Source organism: Macaca nemestrina, chromosome 13, assembly GCF_043159975.1.
Source record: "Macaca nemestrina isolate mMacNem1 chromosome 13, mMacNem.hap1, whole genome shotgun sequence".
Taxonomy (NCBI): Eukaryota; Metazoa; Chordata; class Mammalia; order Primates; family Cercopithecidae; genus Macaca; species Macaca nemestrina.
In genome coordinates, this window is record NC_092137.1 from 7,108,963 (window position 1) to 7,132,510 (window position 23,548).

At 45.1% G+C, this 23,548-nt stretch overlaps 1 protein-coding gene across 9 annotated transcripts in view; it reads left to right on the plus strand.

Moving 5' to 3' along the window:
- The window catches only part of LOC105486544 (ring finger protein 144A), a 128,503-nt gene that overhangs the window by 59,779 nt on the left and 45,176 nt on the right, over window positions 1-23,548 (plus strand). For 8 of the 9 annotated variants that reach the window (XM_071076177.1, XM_071076176.1, XM_071076179.1 and 5 more), the window contains one exon: window positions 22,150-22,295. The exons of the other annotated variant lie outside the window; for it this stretch is intronic. In XM_071076177.1, the coding sequence (XP_070932278.1) occupies window positions 22,161-22,295 (135 nt within the window). In that variant the 5' untranslated portion in view covers window positions 22,150-22,160. The remainder of the gene's footprint in view (window positions 1-22,149; window positions 22,296-23,548) is intronic. 9 annotated transcript variants of the gene reach the window in all.

Sequence of the window (23,548 nt, forward strand, 5' to 3'; positions counted from 1 at the left end):
TGTGCAGGGAAATTTCCATTTGTAAAACCATCAGATGTCATGAGATCCATTCACTATCACAAGAACAGCACGGGAAAGACCTGCCCCCATGCTTCAGTCATCTCCCACTGGGTCCTTACCACAACTTGTGGGAATTATGGGAGCTACAAGATGAGATTTGGGTGGGGACACAGAGCCAAACCCTATCAGCATGTGATTCATAATCAAACTTCTTTAAAGCTATATATGGAGAATCCAGCTGGCACCTGTGCCTGCTCATGCTCTCCACTGTCCAGCCGTCCTCGCCATGTTAAGTAACTCTTTTAATTAGAATCTTGGATATTCGGCCAGATGCAGTGGCTGACTGACGCCTGTAATCCCAGGACTTTGGGAGGCTGAGGCAGGCACATTGCTTGAGCTCAGGAGTTTAAGACCAGCCTGGGCAACAAGTTGAAAGCCCATCTCTACAAAAAATACAAAAATTAGTCAGGTGTGGTTGTGGCACAGGCCTGTGGTCCCAGCTACTTGGGAGGCTGAGGTGGGAGGATCACCTGAGCCCAGGAGAGCAGTGCTGCAGTGAGCCAAGAGTGCACCACAGCACTCTAGCCTGGGTAACAGAGCGAGACCCTATCTCAAAAAATAAAAGAATCTTGGATATCCATGCAGTGTTTGTTTATGTGAATACAAATAAATACACAAAGTTTATCATAGGATATATGCTGTTCTATGCTTTGCTCTTTTTACTGAACACATATTGCAGATCTTTCCATTTGAATGCTTAGAAGGCTTTTTCATCCTTTCTTCAGCGGCACAGTATTCCATTGTGCAAACCTTCCATGGTTTAGTCCACAGCCTGCCACTTGGGTTGCTCTCAGTCTTCTGGTGTTACAAACAAGACCCCAGGGACTAACTTCCTCCACTGGGCACATGCCTGGAAGTGGGATTACTAGGTCAATGGGTACATGTAGTAAACCTTTGGTAGATATATTGACGTAGTCCCCATTTCATGTGTTCTATCATCATTTGGAACTCCAACCAGGAAGGTGTGTGAATGATGGTTGACCTACAGCCTCCCCAACAGGATTTGCCAAATATTTGAATTTTTGCTAACTTGATAGTTGGGGAATGGCATCTCGATATAGTAAGAGTGAATTTCTCTTCTTATAAGTGTGTTTGAAGGCCATTTGAGTTGTATCTTGTTCCTTGATCATTTTTTACTCCGTTGTTGCTCTTTTACTTCTCAGTTTATAAAGTTGTGTATGTATTAAGGAGAATAACTCTTTGGGATACATTTTGCAATCTTTTTCATTTTGTTATTTAAGTTTCCTCGGTTTGCAGAAGTTTTTGAAATTTAACTTTCCTTGGTTTGCAGAAGTTTTTGAAATTTATGTGTATATAAATGTCATATATATAAAACTATATATAAATTTCATATATAACTATATATGTCCTATATATGTACATTTCATATATATAAATTTGTCATATATACATTTCATATATAACCTTTTATGTAATATGAATATTGCACAAAGAAAAATAGTTACTTCTCACTCTCATAAGAAATGATTTTGTGTGAGTATGTACTGTCCTTGTCTTTGTCTGTAGTACCATTGTAATTAACAGATGGGTTTTATGCTTACTTTTCACCTACCAAAATTATACCAAAAGGCTATTGGTTAATCCTACAAAATGTCATTCTATAACATATTCTTCCTTTTTTTTATTTATTCATTTTTTCTTCTTTTTTTTTTGAGACAGAGTCTTGCTCAGTTGCTCAGGCTGGAGTGCAGTGGCACGATCTCGGCTCACTGCAAGCTCCGCCTCCCGGGTTCACGCCATTCTCCTGCCTCAGCCTCCCAAGTAGCTGGGACTACAGGCGCCTGCCACTATACCCGGCTATTTTTTTTTTTTTTTTTTGTATTTTTAGTAGAGACGGGGTTTCACCTTGTTAGCCAGGATGGTCTTGATCTCCTGACCTCGTGATCCGCCCATCTCGGCCTCCCAAAGTGCTGGGATTACAGGCATGAGCTACCGCGCCCGGCCTCTTCTTCTTCTTTTTTTTTTTTTTTAAACTGGTCTGATATGCCTTTGAAAATATTATATTCATGCACTTACAGCTTTTTAATATTATAGACAATGCTGTAATCCACATTTTCATGCCTGCAATTATTTGTTCAATGGATGAAATTCCCAGAAATTGGACTTCTTGATCAGGGATTTAAAAAATTTTAAGTTCCTTGGTAAATATCACATATTGCCTCTCAAAAGTGTTATTTCATTGTATGTTACCATTAGCCATGTTTATTGCTTTCTCTAAGACTATAACCAAGTTATTACAATGTTTTTAAATGTTCAGTTGATTTTATAGGTGGAAAATAAGCCCTATCATTCTCCACATGAGTAAAGAAGGATGCAGAGAGCTTAGGAGATGTGCCAGGATCCCAGGGCTGGCAGAAGGCAGACCCAGGGCTGGAAGCCAGGCCTTCTTGTTCCCAGGGAGGGAAAGCTGCATATGCCTTTTGAGTTAACCCCACGGAAGCACAGGCAACCGGACATGGTTCTTTTGAACATTTTAACATCAATTCACTGGGACCAAATCAACACTGAGCAGCTGTATTCAGTGTTTAATGCACATTTTAATTTCAGTGCAGAGAGGATCACACCTCATTAGTAGCCACTCAGTAAATATTTACTTTCTACATGTAGTACATTATACCAAATAGTTGATGTTACATGGGCCTGAAATGATCCCTGTTACTAGGAAGCTTCTGGTGCAGGAGAGGTGGTAAACCTTTTATTGCTGTTTCAAGAGCTTTCTCCAAGGCAGCAAGCTTTAGAGTGTCCATTAAACTTTACTGACCAATTTTTATGGAGCACCGCCCCTGTGCTTGCACTGTTGTAAATTCTTGGGATAGAATAGTGAACCAAGCAAATAAAAACTACTGCCCTCATGGGGTGTCTATTCTGGAATGACAAAAAGAACATAAACAAGAGAACTAAGTTATACAGTAGACAGTACTAAGCCTATTGTTTTAAGGAGGAAATGAAAGCATAGATGGTAGCGAGTGTCAGCGGGGAGCTGTTGGGGGGTTTGCATTGAAGATACATCACTCTGGAGTCACTGGAAGTTTCCGTCTGGGAGACATCTCTTGAAATAGTGTCCTTGGTGGGTATGTGGTCAGCTGGTGAACCCATAGAACTGCATCACAGCCCCACTCCTCATCCTCAACAGGGGCGAGTAGACCAGGAGAGGAGAGGAGGTGTGGGCACCCTCATGAGGTAAGGGTGCCTGTGGTCCTGCATAGTCCTGGAGGACTTGGACTTACTTCTTTCTGGAATGACAGGAAGCTCCTAACAGGACTTTATGTGTCAGAGGCATACGATAGCCTGTGAATGTGGAAAACATGGTTGCATATGGTGGGTTCTATTGTTTTTGGTACTGTAATTTTAGATTAATGATGCTCAAGTGACCAAGGACTTGTACTCTCTTAAGAGCACATAGTCCCATTAGGCCTATTGTCATTTCAACAAGATCCTTTCTGGGAACAGACTTCTAGACAGCCCATGTCTGTTGTTTGTGACTGGGGCCTCCAAGCTCAGGGACACCTTATAAAGGTTCCAAGGGTAAAAACCCAAGTTTGAACGTGGGGCTGGACATAATTACTCCATACAGACTTGTGTTATTATGGGTATTCCCAGCAGGAATGGTTCCCGCCTTGAAGACTGTTCCCAGGTTGCTGGGGGTTTCTTGGGAATAATTTGAAGTTGGCATCTCTGTTTCCCTCCAGGAGAGGTTGCATCAGTTTATGCGATGACGTTCAAGTCCCTCGAGGTTGGACTCAGAACCAAGCTGAATGCTCAGGAAACAAGTGGGCTGGTTCTGCAGTCTGAGCCTGGACCCTGTCTGTTCGGAGGCTTTCCTTCTCTCTTTGTGAATATTCTCTTTAGGAGAAAGCTCTCTTTCTGCACCTGTGGGGATCATCACCACCATGTCAGAACTAATTCTGAGTAAGTTCTGTGGTTTGTTTTTATAGCTAACAGTTTCCCATTGTTGTCCAGCAAAGGGATGGAGCATTGGATGGGTGAGGATTGGCTTCCAGGAGAAAGGGTGGCATGAAGGGTTCACAGTCCTGCAGTGACCACATATCTCTACCCGACTTCTGGGCTGCCTCTCTGTCTCATGAGCTCATCTGCACTTGGTGGTCTCTGCAGCCAGCGTCAGAAAGTAGAGAGATAGGGACAGCCTTGTGGGTTTCCTGAGTGCCTATTGGAGTCTGAGTTCTAGAATAGTGGGTGAGGGGCTGGGACAGAGGCTGCGCCTTGTGGATATGAGGGATGTTGGACAGAAATGTCTCTTCTGAATGAGTGGGAGGCGCTACTGTGGGTTGACCCTGAGCCTGTGGTCTTCAGTCTTGGCCGAGGCTGTAGGGATCACGCAGACTTCCTCACAGGGAGGGTAGGAGATGCAGATGAGATGAGATTTTTTTTTCCTGGTTATTAGGACAGGCAGTCTCCAGCACTGGCTGTGAAGGAAGTAGAGGTGCTTTCTGTGTAATTATGACTGGGGAAGTTGAGCACTGGATTTATCTCTGCATCCTAGCCAACTAAATGGTCTGTCATTGCCATTGTTAAACCAAAGGCCTATTTAATACCTAGAGGACTCTGTGATGAAACAGACATTCTTCTCAGGTGTGAAAAGTTAAAAGAAATCATTGGCTTTTTTTTTTTTTTTTTTTTTTTTTTCCTGAGGGTGGCTTCTTTAGTATTTCTAAAGGTGAAACAATCAGATTTGCAATTCCATCTTTGGTGGGGGACCAGAAGTTATTGTTTATGAATGAGCCTTCCAGGCTCCACAGAAGCCTCCAGGATGATGTGTACCTGAAAAGAATGTGGAGTTTGTAAGTCAAGAGACTTAGGTTTAAGTTCTGAATTTGCCACTCATTACCCAGGGACTTTGGACAAATTGTGCATCCCTCTTAAACCTCAGTTCTTAATTTGTTACATGAAGATAATTGAGTTAATGTATTAGTTCATTTTCCCACTGCTGTAATGATACTACCTGAGACTGAGTAATTTGTAAACAAAAGAGGTTTAATTGAATCAGTTCCCCATGGCTGGGAAGGCCTCAGGAAACTTGCAATTATGGCTGAAGGTGAAGGGGAAGCAGGCACCTTCTTCACAAGGAGGCAGGAGAGAGAGCACACGCAAGGGAAACTGCCACTTTTAAACCATCAGATCTCATGAGAACTCCTCACTATCAAGAGAACAGCCTGGGGGAAACTGCTGCCATGATCCAGTCACCTCCCACCAGGTCCGTTGTCCCTCAACATGTGACGATTACAATTTGACATGAGGATTTGGGTGGGGACACAGAGCTAACCCATGTCATTCTGCCCCAGCCTCTCCCAAATATCATGTCCTTTTCACATTTCAAAACCAATCATCCTTTCCAACAGTCCTCTGGAGTCTTAACTCATTCCAGCATTAACCCAAAAGTCCAAGTCCAAAGTCTCATCTGAGACAAGGTAAGTCCCTTCCACCTAAGAGCCTGTAAAATCACAAGCCAGTTAGTTCCTTCTAAGATATAATGGGGGTACAGGGATTGAGTAAATGTTCCCATTCCAAATAGGAGAACTTGGCCAAAACAAGGGGGCCAGAGGCCCCATGCCAGTCTGAAATCTGGCCAGGCAGTCATTAAATCTTAAAGCTCCAAAATCACTTTTGATTCTATGTTTCAAATCCTGGGCATGGTGGTGCAAGGGGCGGGCTCTAACGGCCTTGGGCAGCTCTGCCTCTGTGGCTCTGCAGGGTATAACCCCTGCAGCTGCTTTCACAGGCTGGCATTGAGCACCTGCAGCTTTTCCAGGTGCCCAGTGCAAGCTGTTGGTGGATCTACCTTTCTGTGATCTGGAGGACAGTGGCCCTCTTCTCACAGCTCCACTAGGCAGTGCCGCAGTGGGAACTCTGAGTGGGGGCTCCCATCCCACATTTCCCTTCCACACTGCCCATGGAGGTTCTCCATGAAGGCTCTGGCCTGCAGCAGACTTCTGCCTGGACGTCCAAGCAATTCCATACATCCTCTGAAATCGAGGTGGAGGCTTCCTAAGCTTACCTCTTGCCTTATGCTCACCCACAGGCCTAACACCACGTGGAAGCTGCCAAGGCTTAGGGCTTGCACCCTCTGAAGCAATGCCCTGAGCTGTACCTTGGCCTCTTTTAGCCACAGCTGTAGCAGCTGGAACCCAGGGTGCCATGTCCCAAGGCTGCACAGAGCAGCTGAGGCCTGGGCCTGGCCGCAAAACCAATTTTCCCTTCTATACCTCCAGGCCTGTGATGGGAGGGGTTGCCTTGAAGGTCTCTGAAATGCCCTGGAGACATTTTCTCCCATTGTCTTAGTGATTAACATTCTGCTCCTCGTTACTTGTGCAAATTTCTGCAGCCAGCTTGAATTTCTCCCCAGAAAATGGGTTTTTCTTTTTTTCCACATGGTTGGGCTACAAATTTTCTAAACTTTTGTCTCTGCTTTTTTTTTTTTTTAAACATAAGTTCCAATTTCAAATCATCTCTTTGTGAATGCATATAACTGTGTGCTCTCAGGAAAAGCCAGGGCGCATCTCGATGCTTTGCTGCTTAGAAATTTCCTCTGCCAGATACGTTAATTATCTCTCAAAGTTCCACAGATCTCTAGGGCAGGGGGAAAATGCCGCCAGTCTCTTTACTAAAGCATAGTAAGTGTGACCTTTGGTCCAGTTCCCATTAAGTTCCTCGTCTCCATCTGAGACCATCTCAGCCTGGACTTCACTGTCCATATCACTATCAGCATGTTGGTCAAAGCCATTCAACAAGTATCTAGGAAGTTCCAAACTTTCCCACATCTTCCTGTCTTATTCTGATCCTTCCAAACTGTCCCAACTCTGCCTGTTACCCAGTTCTAAAATTGTTTCCACATTTCCAGGTTATCTTCATAGCAGTGTGCCACTCCTGGTACCAGTTTTCTGTATTAGTCTGTTTTCACACTGCTATAAAGATACTACCTGAGGTGGGGTAATTTATGAAGAAAAAAGGTTTAATTCATTCACAGTTCCCCATGAGGCTGGGGAGGTCTCAGGAAACTTACAACCATGGCAGAAGGCAAAAGGGAAGTAGACACCTTCTTCACAAGGCGTCAGGAGAGAGAGGGTGCACGAGGGAAACGGCCGCTTTTAAAACAATTGGATCTCCTGAGAACCCTGTTATCACCACAACAGCATGGGGGAAACCACCCCCATGATCCAGTCACCTCCCACCAGGTCTGTTCATCGATGTGGGGATTACAATTCGAGATGAGATTTGGGTGGGGACTCAGAGCCATATCTTATCATTGACTTCACATGAGTGGCAAAATATAAAGTAGAATACAGAATAGAGATATTAGTAAACCTTGTAGCTACTCGTAAGTGTGGTGTAATGTGCTATGTGTCATTATGTGATCAGAAGATGGACGCATTAGGTACATGGGGACTTCTTTATTTGATCAATGGAGGGAGAGCGCCTGTCACATTGACTTGGCTCCATGGTTGTTGAAGAGGAATTGCCCTCTTCACACCAAGGAAGGAGTCATTGCCTGATTCACGCTAGTATTTTCTTCTTCCTAGATAACTAGGCAGTAAAGAAAATAACAAACTATAGCAATTATTTGTATTTGAATAGATTTTTTTAAACACTTGGATGATAAAACTGAGTCCCTGATGCAGCTTAACTTTTTTCCTTCGGGGTAAAACAACAAATACATAAGCCTATGTCAAGTATGTCTGAGAATGGCTGTGGAGTGAAAGGAAGAGGCTCAAGGGAGAGAGTGGTGAGAGCCCTGGCTGTGCCTGTAGCAGTCAGACAATCAAGAAAGTGGCAACTTCATGGATTCTGGGCCAGTGTGCGTTGGAGAACATCAAGCTTGGTGACATTATTATCACAGTCATCATCCTGCTGCAGTAACATTGGGATTCTTCAGGTTTCTGGGCTTGTTTTCTAAAAAGAGGGATCTTGTAATCATTCTCACACCTTTAGAGAAATGGAAAATAGCTGAGGCCCCGTGAAATGGAATGCCACAGCTTCTGCCTAGCGGCTTATGATTTACTTGTGATTCCCAGGGAGCTCTGGCTGTACCTAAAGGTAGAAATAAGAATGTGCAGAGAGCCTAGGAAAGGCTTTTGTCCTAGAGGTGCTACAGTTTCCAGGTCTGTGAATACCCCACGTGTTCTTCGGTGGCATTTGCTGGCCTCTCCCGTGCTTGTGCTGTGGGCTGTCAGATGTTAGTGCTTCCTTTGCTAAAGATACCACCTCCATTACCAGGAGGACACAGCGTTTGCAAATCTCCTTCCTAGTGTGAGCTGCTCGGCATGCTTTAAGTGGTAGAAGGGGAATTTAAAAGCTCCAGTTTTCTTTTCTATAAGAAGTCTTCTGGAAACTGTGTGTGCCCTGGGCCCTCTCCCTGGCCCCATGCTGTTGTCTTTCTAGAACAATCCCTGGGGGACTGTGGATCTCTGTGAGCTCAGGTTCTAAGAGGGGACAGTGCTGACTTGCCCTACAGCCTTTTTATCTGGTAGTGGGGTTTACAGACAGCATCACGCCTGTGGCAATCTTAACTCACTGGATGGAGCCCAAATCGCTAGTCCTGTCTCTTCTTTCTGATGGCAGAGGATGCTAGAGGGCTACTTATTCTTATGCAGATCTTAAGTGACACGTTCAGGATGCAGGTGGCTGCAGTCCATTGCTTTGGTCCTGACCTCTCACGCACTCTCCTGGAGGATTTCTGGCCAGAGTTTCCTGACTGTTTGTGAGCCTCGTTCCGGAATCCTCCTGTGTGGACCCCCACTGTGTCTGTCTACCTTATAGCAAAGGAGAGGCTGAGGCTCCGGGGGCCTCGGTGTTCCCAAAGCCATGCAAGCAAATGATGATGACCCTCCCAACGTCACCACAGAAGTGCTCCTCCCCAGACGTCACAGATGGCAGCTCCGTCCTGCTGCCTACGGTAGGGCAGAAGCCTCGGAGCCACCCTTGGCTCCTGTCTTTCTCCCACACCGATCTTGAAGCTGCACATTCTGAGCAGCTTCTTTTTCAAAGTATAGCTTGAATGTGACTACTTGCCATCAGCTCTGTTTGTCACTGGGCCACGTTGGACAATCCCCCATCTTGTCCCTGGATGGTTGCAGTCACCTCCCAATGAGCCACTGGGCTCTGCATTTTCCCTGGTGCATCGGGGTCTCAGTGCACAATGGCAGCCCCAGCTCCCTCTCCCTGCCTCATTGTTCCACTGAGCCTGCATAGTTAACAAGCTGTGTATCTTACTGATTTACCTATTTTCTGTATCCCCGCTAGAGTATAAGTTTCTCGAGGGTGGGAATGTCTGCCTGTTCTGTTCACTGTTCACGTTTCCAGCAAGGAGAGCACTGCCTGGAACCAAGTTTCTTTCTTCTTTCCTTTTTTTCCCCCAAGACGGAGTTTTGCTCTGCCACTCAGGATGGAGTGCAGTGGCGCCATCTCAGCTCACTGCAACCTCCGCCTTCTGGGTTCAGGCAATTCTTCTGCCTCAGCCTCCCGAGTAGCTGGGATTACAGGCTCCCACCACCACATCCGGCTAATTTTTGTATTTTTAGTAGAGACGGGGTTTCACCATGTTGGCCAGGCTGGTCTCGAACACCTGACCTCATGATCCACCTGCCTCAGCCTCCCAAAGTGCTGGGATTACAGGCGTAAGCCACCGCGCCCTGCCCCAAGTTTCTTGAATGATTGGAAGGATGTCTCTGCCTTTTGTTGTAGCGTGTGGGAATAACTGTTTACTTTTAGCTCGTGTTTTATTCATCTTAATAGCATTGCTATACATTGGGAAAATAGGAGTGCATTAAGTGTGTTTAGGTTTTCCTGATCATGCAGATCCTGAATATTCCCAACCTTTAGGACTTAATGTGGTCGTGACATGCTGCCTCTAGCACCCAAGGCCAGGATCATTTTCCTCTCTTTGTTATTTCATACCGTGCATGGGGTCCACTCGCGCACCCCGCTGGGTTTTGTCTCCAGAGTCTGCAGATATGTTTGCCTCCCTCGCTGGAAGTGTAAAGTAGCTGTTATCACCCCATGGAGTTTCATTGTTTTAGTTTATTCCTCTCTTTCAGTGTTTCCCATGCTCTCTTCTGTTCACTGACCAGTTACTAGAAAGCAAAGACAAAATCAAAATAAACTTCACATAAGAAATACAGGACGTGGTGGAACAGGAAATCTTCTCTCTGTATTTGAAATACATAATGTTCTGGGCAGACGGTCAAATAAAGCTGTGGCCTAATACTGATAAATGAAAGGTGATTCCGTGGGACTCCTCCAGGTTTCTTTGAACAGATTTAGTGCCATTTGCATGTTTTCATTCATCTCCCTCCCCACCCCTTTTTTTTTTTTTTTAAACAATGAGAAGATCATCAAAGGCAGCCGCTTTAGGGAAAAGGGGCTTTGATTATTATTATTATTAGACAGTGCTCCCTGGGTGGCCATTCTGCCCTGGTTGCTTTTGTAATCCCTTCTCTAGAATAGTATTTAGAACTTTCTAGGAACCTAATTCTGGTTTGCCCGATAACTGATAATGAGTAAGTGGAAGCATTAGGGGCTTGTAAATGTTAGAATAAGAGATGGAGGGACCTCTGGAGTTGGAATTGCAGGTGAGTTCCTAGGAAGGTGGACGTGGAAGGTTTAGATGATTTAGCAGACGGAACACAACTCGAGCCACAGGTGTAACATGCGCTCTGAAGTTGATCTGTATCAATGGGGTTTTCAAATCGGAAAGCATGTGTTATCTCTGTCACCCTCTTACTTCGAGATCGGTTCTCCTCCCTGTGTGGAAGAGGCCTCTCACTGAGGAGCAGAGTCACAGGTTTTCACGTGGGAAGAAGGAGTGAAGGCTGCACAGGTTTAGAGAAAGGACGGCTTAGAGACTCCCGGAAGCCAGCTCTCCCAGCGAGCATCCTTGGGTTGTAGATGAAGCCACTGTTCCATGAAGGTACAGTGACAGCCTCAGGGTCACATGGTCAGTCATTCCCAAAGCTCGCAATAAAACCCAGGTTTTTAAAAAAAAGCTTACAGAGGCCCATTTCCACCCGATTTCCTCCTCCCTGCTCCGTTACCTCCATTATGTCTTCTTCCATTAACTCAAGGGATTGGCAAGATCCAAACCCAGAAATTTCCCAGGCTTGTTGCTTAGCAACAAGGTTTTTGTTTGGGGCCTTGAAGGAGACCGCCATTGTGCCCGACCTGCCCCCGTGTCGAGCTGGCCAGAGGCCTGTTCCTAAGCCACCCTTGAGATCAGCAAGTACTGACCTGAAGGAACTGAAGAAACTGCAGATGACCAAGTAGACGAGTCTGCCACACCCCACAGTGGCTCTGGCTCGTTGTTTAATAGAGTATGATTAAGATCACTTCAGGGCAGGGAACTGGGTGGCCCACTGCTATTCAAGGTTTATCATAGATGTCCATATATATCTCTCCTGCTGCTTTTTCTTTGTGTTCTGTCTGACAAAGAGAGAGAGAGAGAGAGAGAATGACTATGTCCCTAGCAAAAATTTTGCAATAAAACGTTAAGGGTAGTTCTTTATCTGATGGAAGGAAGTGGGGTTGGGGTGAGGGGCAGGGTTGCTGTGACTTCTTAGCAAATCCCTAAACAGCTCAGAAGGAGGGAATTGTCTCTAAAAAGAAGGAGGCATGATCCAAACATCCCCCCTTCAACTCTAAAATTTAATGAGTTGATGTTTGATTTTGACGGCATTGCTCTCTGGTAGCTGAAGTGTAAAGTTTATCTGGGCAAATACATTAGTGTTGAAATAATAGGCCCTTTGTGTCTTCCTCTGCATCTCATTCCCAGATGGGGGTCAGAACGCGTGGCTGAGTCTGGGGCCCTCTGTGGGAAACCAGCCATCATGTTGAAGCCACCGAGAAACGTTTAAGTTTGTGTGTGGAATGTTTTATCAGCGCTCTGGGGAATGGCTGAATCAATTGTTTTGGTCTTAGAAATAAAGAAGGAGCTTCCTGTCATGAATAGCAGTTGTTTTCCAAGCCAAGTGGCCTGCAAGAGAGGCTGCCTCCAGAAGCTGGTCTGCAGATCTGCGGGGGCCGGGAAGGAGGCGTCTTGGGGCCACACCCGGGGCAGTGTTGGGTGCTTCTCTAAGTTCGTTTTCAGCAGGGTTTCTGGGGGGGGTGTGTTTGTGTGTGTGCGTGTGTGTGTGTGTGTCCCTGTCAGATCACAGTTCCGTCCTCTCTGTGGCCTGCTGTGGGACGTGCAGACTTAAGAACACTTTGATGGGTGGAGGGAGAAGCACAAGGCTCTGCATGGAGGTCACCTGGCCTACGAAAGAAAACAGTTCCGTGTAAGTAGACTTTCTGCTCACCTACCCTGTATGTTTTAGTGTCCAGTTATGGATGCTGTCCTCTGCAGTTGAGGTGCTCCCAGTGGCTGGCCCTTCACCGTCACTTGCAGGTGTAGGTAAAGGTAGAAGGCAGAAAGCACCCACGACCTCCACTTGGTGCCAGTCTGCGGCTGTTTCTCCAGTGAATCTATCTCCATCTGGCGCTGTGCTCAGAAGGTGGGCGCCCTTCCTCTGGTCCCTGGGTTCTTCCTTATTGATTGTGTCTGTTCTTCTCTGTACTCCTGCAAAATCTTCATTTAGGGAAATCTGTTATGTCGAAATGACTAAGAGCAGCTTTCTTTCTTTTTTTGTATTTCTTACAAAGCTTTAATGCTATGCAGTAGTGCTTGAGAAAGTGTTTTATGGGCTCCTTGGGCCCTTCTGTGTACCTTTCTTGGACTGTGATGGTCTTCATTAGCATACCAAAAACCATAAGAAGTTTAAAATGCTGAAAACTAAGCAAACTCATCTGTTTAACTGTATTTAACTTAGTGTTTCTCAGATTTTTACTGTCAAAGTGTTTCGTTTAAAAATAAACTTGTATTTTAGGGCAGTTTAGATTTAGATTTACGGATTTAGTTTTAGATTCAGATTTAGTTAGACCGTTACGGATTTAGATTTAGAAAATGACGCAGGTAGTACAGAGAGTTCCCATAAACCTCATGCCCAACTTCTCCTGTTAACATCTTGCATTAGTTCAGTACATTTGTCACAATGTTAAACCAATACTCTTACGTGCTTATCAACTCAAGTACCCTCTTCATTTCAGTTTTTTGAGTTTTTACCCAGTGTCCTTCTTCTGTTCCAGGTTCTCTCATTGCATTTAGGGGTCTCATCTCCTTAGATTCCTCTCCACTGGGACAGTTTCTCAGGCTTCCATTGAAGACTTTGACAGTTTTTGGTTAGGAATTTTGTAGCGTATTCTTGAATTGGGATTTATTTGATGCTCTTCTCATAAGAAGACAGGGTTTATTGGTTTTGAGAGAAAGATCCCAGAGATGAAACCTTATTCTCATCACATCCTGGGAGGGTGAGGGGTGTGGTCACCGTCAACACCACCCATGTGCACAGTCACCCCTGATGCTGTCGGGGTCACCTCACAGAGGCAGCGTTTGTCCTCTTCACACGGGTGAACTCCTTTTTCCACGCTTTTCTAAACTACACTCTTTGGAAGGAAGTCATTCTCTACGGCGCACTTCAGAATGAGGAGTTAGGCTCCACCTCCTTGAGTGTGTAGCATCTACGAAAATTATGTGGAGTTTTTCTGCCTGGGAGATGTGTCTTTTCCCCCATTTGTTTATGTGAGTATGGGCTCGTGGGTATATATTTTCTATTCTGGGCGATAATTCATGCTACTCTGTTGCTCTGGTTTTTTTCAGCTACAACCACTGGGAGCTTTTTCAGTTGCCTCCTATACTGTTTGGACATCCTTCAGCTCAACTTGAATGTCCTTCCCCAGTCCTATAATCAGCTGTTTGTCCAGGGAACCCTAGTTTCGGTAACTGGAACATTGTGTTAGAATCAAGATCTGGGCACTAGATGTGCTTGTTGCAAACTGGGATGTCATTCCTTCTGTGCCCTGTCACCTGCTAGAACAAGGAAACATATGTGTGTACACTAACCGGTGTGTGCCCACAAATCTATATAGATTTCTTTTTGTAGCCACCTGAATCTATATGAAGCTAAACATGAGTTCCTACTGATGAGGCCAACTCTATTCCGTGACCACCCTTGTTCATCTGAGACCTTCCACTCCAACAGTGAGAAACCTGGATCCCACCGTCCACCATCCCTTTACTTATTTGTTCCACTCCAGTGGAAAGGGATAGTGGCTTCAGAATTGTTAACCCAGGCCCTGCAGCAGGCAGCTTCGTCATCTGGAGAGCAGTGCTCATGAACTTGGCCGTTATTATTACAGGTTCGGCCCATTGCTGAAATCATTCTGGTCAGCACCTTTCCCCCACCCGCTTTTAATACAGGTGGAAACTTGGTCACAGTCTGGATTGTGTCCCGCCATGCCTCTGACCTCCTCAATGATTGTTTTTTAAATTACATGCATTAAGGATCACCCTTTGTAAAGTTCTGTTTTATGGGTTTTGATCAGTGCAGAATGTCACGTATCTATTATTACAGTATCATCCAGAATAGTTTTATTGCCCTGAAAATGCCCTGTACTCAGCCACTCAAGCCTCCTCTGCTCTCCCAGCCCTCCCCAAGCCACCAGTAACCACTGATCTGTTTGCTGACTAGGGTTTTGCCTTTTCTGGAATGTCATATAATTAGAATCATACAGTAGGTACCCTTTTCTTAAAAAAAAGAAAAAAAGACCTTATTTTTTTTTTTACAACAGTTTTAGGTTCAAACCAAATTGAACAGATAATAGAGTTTCCATACACCCATCCCCACATACACACAATTAGCTATTAACATCCCATACCACAGTGGCACGTGTGTCACAATGAATGAATATACATTGATCAGCATTCTCTCCCAGGGTTCATAATTTCCTATGGTAGTCAGTTGGGGATGCTGTAACAGAATACCATTGACTGCGGGGCTGAAACAACAGAAATTTATTTTCTTGCAGTTCTGGAGGCTGGAAGTCTGAGAGGAGGGTGCCAGCATGCTTGAGTTCTGGTGAGGACATCCCCCTGGCTTACAGAGGCTGCCTTCTTGCTGTGTCCTCACATGGCCAAGAAAGCGCATAGGAGTTCTCTCGTCCTCTTTGTGTAACTCCAGTCCTATTGTATTGTGGTCCCACCCTTATGATCTCATTTAACCTTAATTTAACCTTAATCCCTTCCTAAAGACCATATATATAATTTTTTTATATATAGCAGTGTATATATATATAAAATGTAACATATATAATATAAATATATAACGTATCATATATCATATAACATATATGGTATATAATATAACATATGATATATAATATAACATGATATATTATATAACATATGATATATTATAGTATATATAACATGTTATATATAATATAACATGATATATTGTATATAACATGTTATACATACTACTGTATATGTAGAGAGAGATTGCTACACACACACATACACATATACAGATACACACACATAGATATAGATATATAGACTTCTAGATGGGCTAAATCTCCAGATGCAGTCCCAGTGGGGGTTAGGGCTTCCACATACAAATTTGCCAGGGGGGTAAAATTTAGTCCATAGTTCATGCTAGGTTTCACTCACCCTTAGTGTTGCACATTCTGTGGGCTTTGACAGATGGATAATGACATGTAATCACCATTACGCTTCATGCTGAATAGTTGCTCTCCCCTGAATACTCTTTGTGCTCTGCCCGATCATCTCTCCCTCTCCATGATCTCTGGTAACCCCCGATCTTTTGATCATCCTTACAGTTTTGTCTTTTCCAGCATGTCCTAGAGTTGGAATCAATTTGTGTGTAGCCTTTTCAAGTTAGCTTCTTGCATGTAGTAGTGTGCCTTTAAATTTCTTCTGTGTCTTTTCTTGGCTTGATGGCTTATTTTTTCAGTGCCGAATAATATTCCACTGCCTGGATATACCATAGTTACCCATTCACCTGCTGAAAGACAGCTCGGTTGTTTCCAAATTTTGGCAGTTACGGCTGAGCGGCTATAAGCATGCGTGTGCACGTTTTCATGTGAACGTAAGTTTTTACATTAGCTGGGGACCTAGGAGTGTGATTGCTAGAAATAGCTAAGTTTTTATCATTGAGTGGGCACCATCTGCTTGGGAGGAGACAGCGTCCAAGTACTTTTCTAAAGCATCATGGAACCGTAAACTTGAATCAGCCAGCTCCTTTACAGCCAGCTTTCTACTCAGCCACCGTTCTCCAATTTCTGCTGCTGATGACAGCTCCAAATTATGAAGATGTAGCTTTTCCCAGCCACTGCCAATCTGTACATGCTCAAGTTAAGCCCAGGAGGCTCAGAAGCAACACCGAAGTTGGTTTGTCTTATATCTCTACAAATCCAAAAGGCTCCATCTCATTCAGCTGAGGAGGATATACAGAGGAGGAGTAGCACGGTAAATGGCTGTGTCTTAGGGCCACACAGACTGTGAAGAGCCCTTTGTGTTTGTGCAGGTGACCCTAATCCTCTCCGAACCTTGGTTTACTCATTGGTAAAGTTTGAATAACAGCAAACTATCAAAGTCTCAAAGTCATTGTGCAGAGAAATGAAGTAGTATATGCAAATGATGATCACAATGTCTGATGCACATTTAACAGTCTCTCTCTCTCATACATATATATATATGTGTGTGTGTGTGTGTGTGTAATTGTTGTTATAATTATGGAATATCTGCAGTGATCGCTGTCCAGAAGGCTAGAACATAGTTCCTACCCTTGGATAATGTATCATCAAGTTGAGGAGATAAATTCCCACATCTGTCAGACTTTGAAAGCCACACTTACCCAGAAAGACTGGTGAGCTGGTAGACTTCCAAAGCCACACTTACCCAGAAGAAATGAGAGTTACTATGAGAGTCTGGCCCAGGGCCTTGGAGACATGACAGCTGAGTGTTGGTGTTGGAGACATGACAGCTGAGTGTTGGTATTGTTGAAGAACGGTGCACTTGGTGGGCTTCAGCCCACACAGACTCGAGTCAGACGGACTTGGGTGGAAATGCTGTTGAGTGGAATGATACAGACCAGTGGTTCTGGGGCTTCATTGTGCATCACAGTCCCCGCCAGGCTCATGGAAACGGATCACTGTGCCGCCCCACCCACCTCCCCGGAGTTTCTGTTTTAATGAGCCTGGGTTGGAGCCCAACCAGTTACATTCCAGCAAGTTCTCAGGTGATGCTGATGCTGCTGTTCAGAGAGCACTGCTCAAGAAGCCTCATGGACCACACACAGCAGAGACCCAGAGAAAGGGGAGACAGCTGAGAGATGTGGGAAATCAGAGGGGATGTCACCCAGCACCAGGACTGATGCTGGGTGTGAAGGGTTTGCAGGATGTGGAGAAGGGGTAAGGAAGGAAAAGGGAGTTAGGCTGTGGAGGAAACACGAGAGTGTCCCAGGCTACTGGAGGAGAGCAGGGACTTGCTGGAGGAAGGCATGAAAGTAAGAGGTGGATGACGACTGGCTGGCAGCTGCCTACCTTTCCCAGTTTTGCTTTGAAGGAGTAAAGGTGGGAAGAATAGGGGCCTACAGAGGTCCATAGCCCTGGGGCTCAGAGATGGGATAGTTGTGGCCAAAGAACCACCTTGGACCTTACATGAATCTGCCGAATCTCTCCACAATGGACGATTTTCTCTTCCAGCTCTCTCTCATCCTTGTGTCCACACCTCTTTCATCACAAGGCACAATCCTTTGCACAGCCTCAGTTATGCTTAATAAGTAAATTGCCTTATACAGATTTGAATTGCTTAAATTGAATAATACTTATAATTGACCAGATGTTCCTAAAACAGTTTGCCATTTCATATGACTTGACATTCACATTAGGAAAACAAAGACTCTGCTTTCTTTTATTGTGCATTGTGATTCTCTTAGCACAATCTAATTGCAAGTTCGCAGCTGTTCACTGTTTGCAAAATCATATTAAGGCCATCCTGTGTGTAGGGAAGGTCCATGATGGGTTTAGACAATATAGACCTTTTTTTTTTTTTTTTTCTGTGAAATATATCCTGTTGTTGTCACCATTTGCATCACGATTTTGAGCACAACTGAGAGACTGTGTATTCTGTTGGGGAAAGAATAGTGATGTGATTCCTGGAAATGGTGATGTGACCTGCTTCAAATCCAGCTCACAGGGCTGGTGGGGGAAATGGGAGGTGAGGGCCACGGGATGACCTGTGCCCAGGGCAGGGGAAGCCACTGGGGCCAAATAGAAATCATGGTCCAGGCAGAAAGGAAATCAGACAGATGGAGCCCTGTACGCCGTGCCGGGGGGGTCACAACAGAGAGGCTGTAAACAGGAAAAGGAGCCCAGATCTGAAGCTGGAAGGAAAGAGAATTGTCTTGGGACCAAGCACGATGGAGCAGGGCAGAGGTCCAGGACAGTGGCTGTAACTGGCTTGTGGGACAGGGAACTGTTGACGCAGGGTGGAGGCGGGGATTCAAGGGTACTCTGTGGAGCAGTTAAGCTCTGCCCTTGGGGAATGCGTTCTCGGTGATGTCCAGGCTGGGAGCATACTGCATGGCTGACAATAAGGGAGGAGGCTTTAGGAGGTTTTGAGGTTTGATTCTTCTAAACATTTTCTCCATTGGATTGAACTTCCTAAATGACTAATTTTACCATATGATATCTCTGCCCAACAACTTGTTTTATCCATTTCGTCTATGTAGGTTAAAGTCTAAGCTTGTTAACCTGACCTATTGTAATGACTTCCACTTACCAAGCTCCTAGTATCTCCCAGGAACTTGTAAATATATTACTTCTCACTCATTCTTCCAAAGTCTGCATGGGTGGTGATGGTTATATAGGCTTTACCGAGGGAAAAAACAAAACAAAACAAAAACAAAAATTAAGTTCATAGAAGTTAAATTTAAGTTATGTAATTTCTTCAACGTCATATAACCAAGTGGCTAAAAAAAAAAAAAAAAAAGGCCGGGCGCGGTGGCTCAAGCCTGTAATCCCAGCACTTTGGGAGGCCGAGACGGGCGGATCACGAGGTCAGGAGATTGAGACCATCCTGGCTAACACGGTGAAACCCCGTCTCTACTAAAAAAAAATGCAAAAAACTAGCCGGGTGAGGTGGCGGGCGCCTGTAGTCCCAGCTACTCAGGAGGCTGAGGCAAGAGAATGGCGTAAACCCGGGAGGCAGAGCTTGCAGTGAGCTGAGATCCGGCCACTGCACTCCAGCCTGGGCGACAGAGCAAGACTCCGTCTCAAAAAAAAAAAAAAAAAAAAAAAAAGGAATTTGAGGCCAATGCTTGATTGAAAAGTGTGAACCCTGTATCCTACAACCTCCCCAACAGCCTGACAGAACTCGTACCCTGTGCTTTTTCAACATTGTCAAAAACAAGCTCTCCCCAAATCTCCAGGCCAGAGGAGCCAATTGCCAGCCACTGCCCCCTTGAAACTTTTCCAGCCCTGACAGATTTCTGCCACCTGCCCCAAGCCTCAGTGCCTGGGGTTAAGGTTTGTCGTCCAATTTAGGGCCAGCTGACATTTTAAAATATAATTATCATGTTGTCCAGTGAACTTTAAGAGATATTACTTAAAAAAATTATTAAGTATTAAAACAGAAAAAAAGATACAGAGAAATAAAAAGAAAAATGTCATGGCCCGTCAGCTTAGGACCCAGAAAAACCCATGAGAGTTTTAAAATGATGGCAATCATAAGCATAAGCATAGTCATAAAATTCAAGGTGTAGAGAAATGATCCAAATGAAAATGACCTTGGGGAGGACGCCTTGATGTCTGTACCCCCTGCAGCCGCAGAGAGCTGTGTGACGCTTCCAATTATCTCACTCCTCAGGACCCACCAGCTTGAGGTCAAATCATGATGCCTGTTTAAACTATCTTGGAAGTGCTCGCCAGTCCAGAGGAATTTGTGCCAAAGAGTCCTTTTGTAACGAGGGAGACACATGTGTTTTAGACTGAGTGACTCACAGGCATCAACTGCCCTTGGAAGAGGCCCCTCCGACTGCAGCCCACTCCTGCCCCAGATGCCGAAGGCCTGCGCAGATTCCCAGTGCAGATCCCGGGTGGCCTTCAGTCACCCCCTCAGTTGCTTGAGCTCTGATAGTCAGGGTCTCCTCCCCGGATCTGGCTCATTTCTGCCTCTCATGTCCTTCCTCCTGTCTCACTGGGTCCCATCTGCTGGGTGAGCTTTCAGGGTCCTGCAGGCGCTTCCTTCTGGGCCAGACGTGTCTTCTCCTCCTGGTAGAATTCTCCCTCCGTGTAGAATTCACCAGATGGGTGAATTCTCCCTTCTCCTTCCATGTAGAATTCACCAAGTGGGTTTTCCTAATGAAATATTCGCTCAGTGACACCCAGTGAGGTGTGAGTCACAAAACTTGAGAAAGGGATGATAAATTTTTTTTTTGTTTTAAGTTAGGACAGCTCCTTGACCCTGGGAATAAGCTCCTCGAATGACAGTAAGTCCCACCCCTCCCTGCGGTGTGCAGCGGCATCTTCACATTCTCTGACTGCTAAGCAATGGCTGAAGGAGACATCACAGGGAGGGGAGTGGATTTGTTGGGGTCCTCTAGAGGGGCAGAACTAATTAGATAGGTGTTTATGTAAAGGGGAGTTTATTAGGCAGTGTTGACTCACACGATCACAAGGTAAGGCCCCCCAATAGGCCATCCGCAAGCTGAGGAGCAAGGAAGCCAGTCCAAGTCCCAAAACCTCAAAAGTAGGGAACTGACAGTGCAGCCTTCAGTCTGTGGTCGAAGGTCCAGGAGTGCCAGAGCTGAAGAACTTGGAGTCCGATGTTCGAGGGCAGAAAGCCCCACACAGGAGAACAACGGAGGCCAGAAGATTCAGCCAGTCTAGTCTTTCCACGTTTTCCTGCCTGCTTTTTATTCTGGCTGCTCTGGCAGCTGATTAGCTGGTGCCCACCCTGGCTGAGGTGGGTCTGCCTCTCCCAGTCCACTGACTCAAATGTTCATCTCCTCTGGCAACACCCTCGCAGACACACCAGGAACAAGACTTTGCATCCTTCAGTCCAATCAAGTTGGCACTCAGTATTAACCATCACAGGGAGGAAGGGATTTTCCTGAGCACTTGCTGTGTGCAGCTGACCCCTTTTATGATCTCGCATCATCCTCAGAACACCTCTGTGAGAGGGGATTATCAGCCCCATCGTGTGGATGAGCCAGCCGAGGCTGAGAATGGTTAGGGAACCGTGCTGCTTGTGGGCAGAGGGAGTTTGGAAATAGAGTTCTCTCTGATCACAAAGCACAGCATTGGTTCTGCCCCTCCAGGGGGCCCTTGTGCCCTGTCTTCTGGTGAAAGATGCTACGACATTTCTTCCTTCTGTTGGATGTCCATCTCCTTTCCAGCTGCCCTGAAAACTCAGACCTCACAACCCCAACCAAGCCCTCCTGCTCTGACCCTTCCACCCGGGCTTGTCCTGATATTCACAACGTCTTTAACAGTGGAGAACGTTAAATCCAAGCAATACATATTTTAGCAAAAGCTTCTTTTCCAAGATGGCTGAGGTTTTGCCCTCCTGGGTTAGCAGCCTGGTTGGCAGGTGTCTTAATAAAATGCACATCAGTGGGAGGGAGAGAAGAATGGGTGTGTGGGTGAGTTCTTTGCCATTTTGAGGGCAGACATGAAAGTTACTATCAGAATGGTAAGGGAGCCACTCACAGACCCAAGGCAGGCACCCCTGGTTAAAATTTCTCAGAGCTTGGCAGGCAGACACGGGCGGATCAGGAGGTCAGGAGATTGAGACCATCCTGGCTAATATGGTGAAACCCCATCTCTACTAAAAAAACAAAAAATTAGCCTGGCGTGGTGGCACTTGCCACCCAGCTACTTGGGAGGCTGAGGCAAGAGAATCGCTTGAACCCAGGAGGCGGAGGTTGCAGTGAGCTGAGATCGCACCACTGTACTCCCACCTGGGCGACAGAGTGAGATTTCATCTCAAAAAAAAAAAAAAAAAAAAAAATTCTCGGAGCATCCAAATGCTCTAGGCCCCACCAGCAGTCAGTTGGCCACCGCCCTGGGTCCCAGCTACAGCCAGGAGATGTGACCCCTGCCACGGAGCAGGTGGATGCCAGGGGTGGGGAGGTCTGACCTTCCATGCTTCTCTCGTTTCAGACTGTTCTGCGATGACCACAGCAAGGTACCGGCCCACCTGGGACCTGGCCCTCGACCCGCTGGTGTCTTGCAAGCTCTGTCTTGGGGAGTACCCAGTGGAGCAGATGACAACCATAGCCCAGTGCCAGTGCATCTTCTGTACTCTGGTTGGTCTTTTTGGATAAAATACATGTTGCATTGATTTTAGGATGAGCTTTTTGCTTTCGTTTGCAGAGACACTAGGCAAACCTTTGGACTAAATTCTGCCTGACAGTGGCGTCTTCTTGTTGAGGCCTTCACACAGTTCTTGGAAGAATTATTCTGTCAGTCAGGCAGGCTCCCAGAGTGGAAGATTTCCATTACAGTTGCTTGTGGTGCAAAAGCAATCGGTTAAACAGAATTTTAGAAGCTCGTGATAACAATTCACAAAACTTATCATCGCGCATATTCTCCTTGCTACACAGCAAAAGCTTCCACACCTTATATCAAATGTATTTTGATAGTCACATGTCTGAAGTTACGGCAGTGCTAACCTAGTGATTGTGTGTAGTTAGAATATTCCATCCTCAGTGTCATCTTTCCCTGGCTTAGTGCTAAACTAGAATATAGATATTTTAAAATCACATTTAATATTTATTATGATGTAGCCAACATTCTTTTGGGGCCAGATGATCCTTCAGGGCTTAATGAATGTGGGGACTTCTAAGTCAAGAATTTGGGGTTTGGGTCAAACTCAAACCCCAGATTTTATCTATTACAAAAGATAAATGAGTGTGTGAGGTTTACTCATAGTTAATTTCATTGAATTTTGCATGTTTTTTCTGTCCATTTGAGGAATGAAAAAAGAAAATGAGGCATAGAAGCCGGAAGTAGGAGGGTAGTTGCCCGGGGTCTGCAGGGAATGGGGAGACATAGGTCAAAGGGTGTGAAGTTGCAGTTATATGGGTTGAATATGTTCTAGAGACCTAACGTACAGCATGATAATTATAGTTAATCATGCTGTTTTGCATACTTGAAATCTTCTGTGAGGATAGATCTTAAGTATTCTCACTATACACACACAAATTGGTAACTATGTGAGATGATGGATATTTAATTAGCTTGATGGTTTTACAGTGTAATATACAAAAAATGTATATCAAAACTTCACATTGTTCACTTTTAGTATAAAATGGCAGTCTTTATCAATTATAACTGAATAAAGCTGAAAAATAAAACACAATGTTTATCATTTTAAAAAGTACAGAAAAGAAAAATGAAAAACTGTCTTCAAAAAAAGAAGTTGCTTCTGAATTTAACTGCTGTTGTATGTGGATGGTGTAGACGGCTTCCCTGTGGGTTTTGCAAATGCCTGGATTATAATCTGTCACTCGAACAGTCACTGACGCGTTCATCTTTCTTGCATAGCTTTCAGACTTTA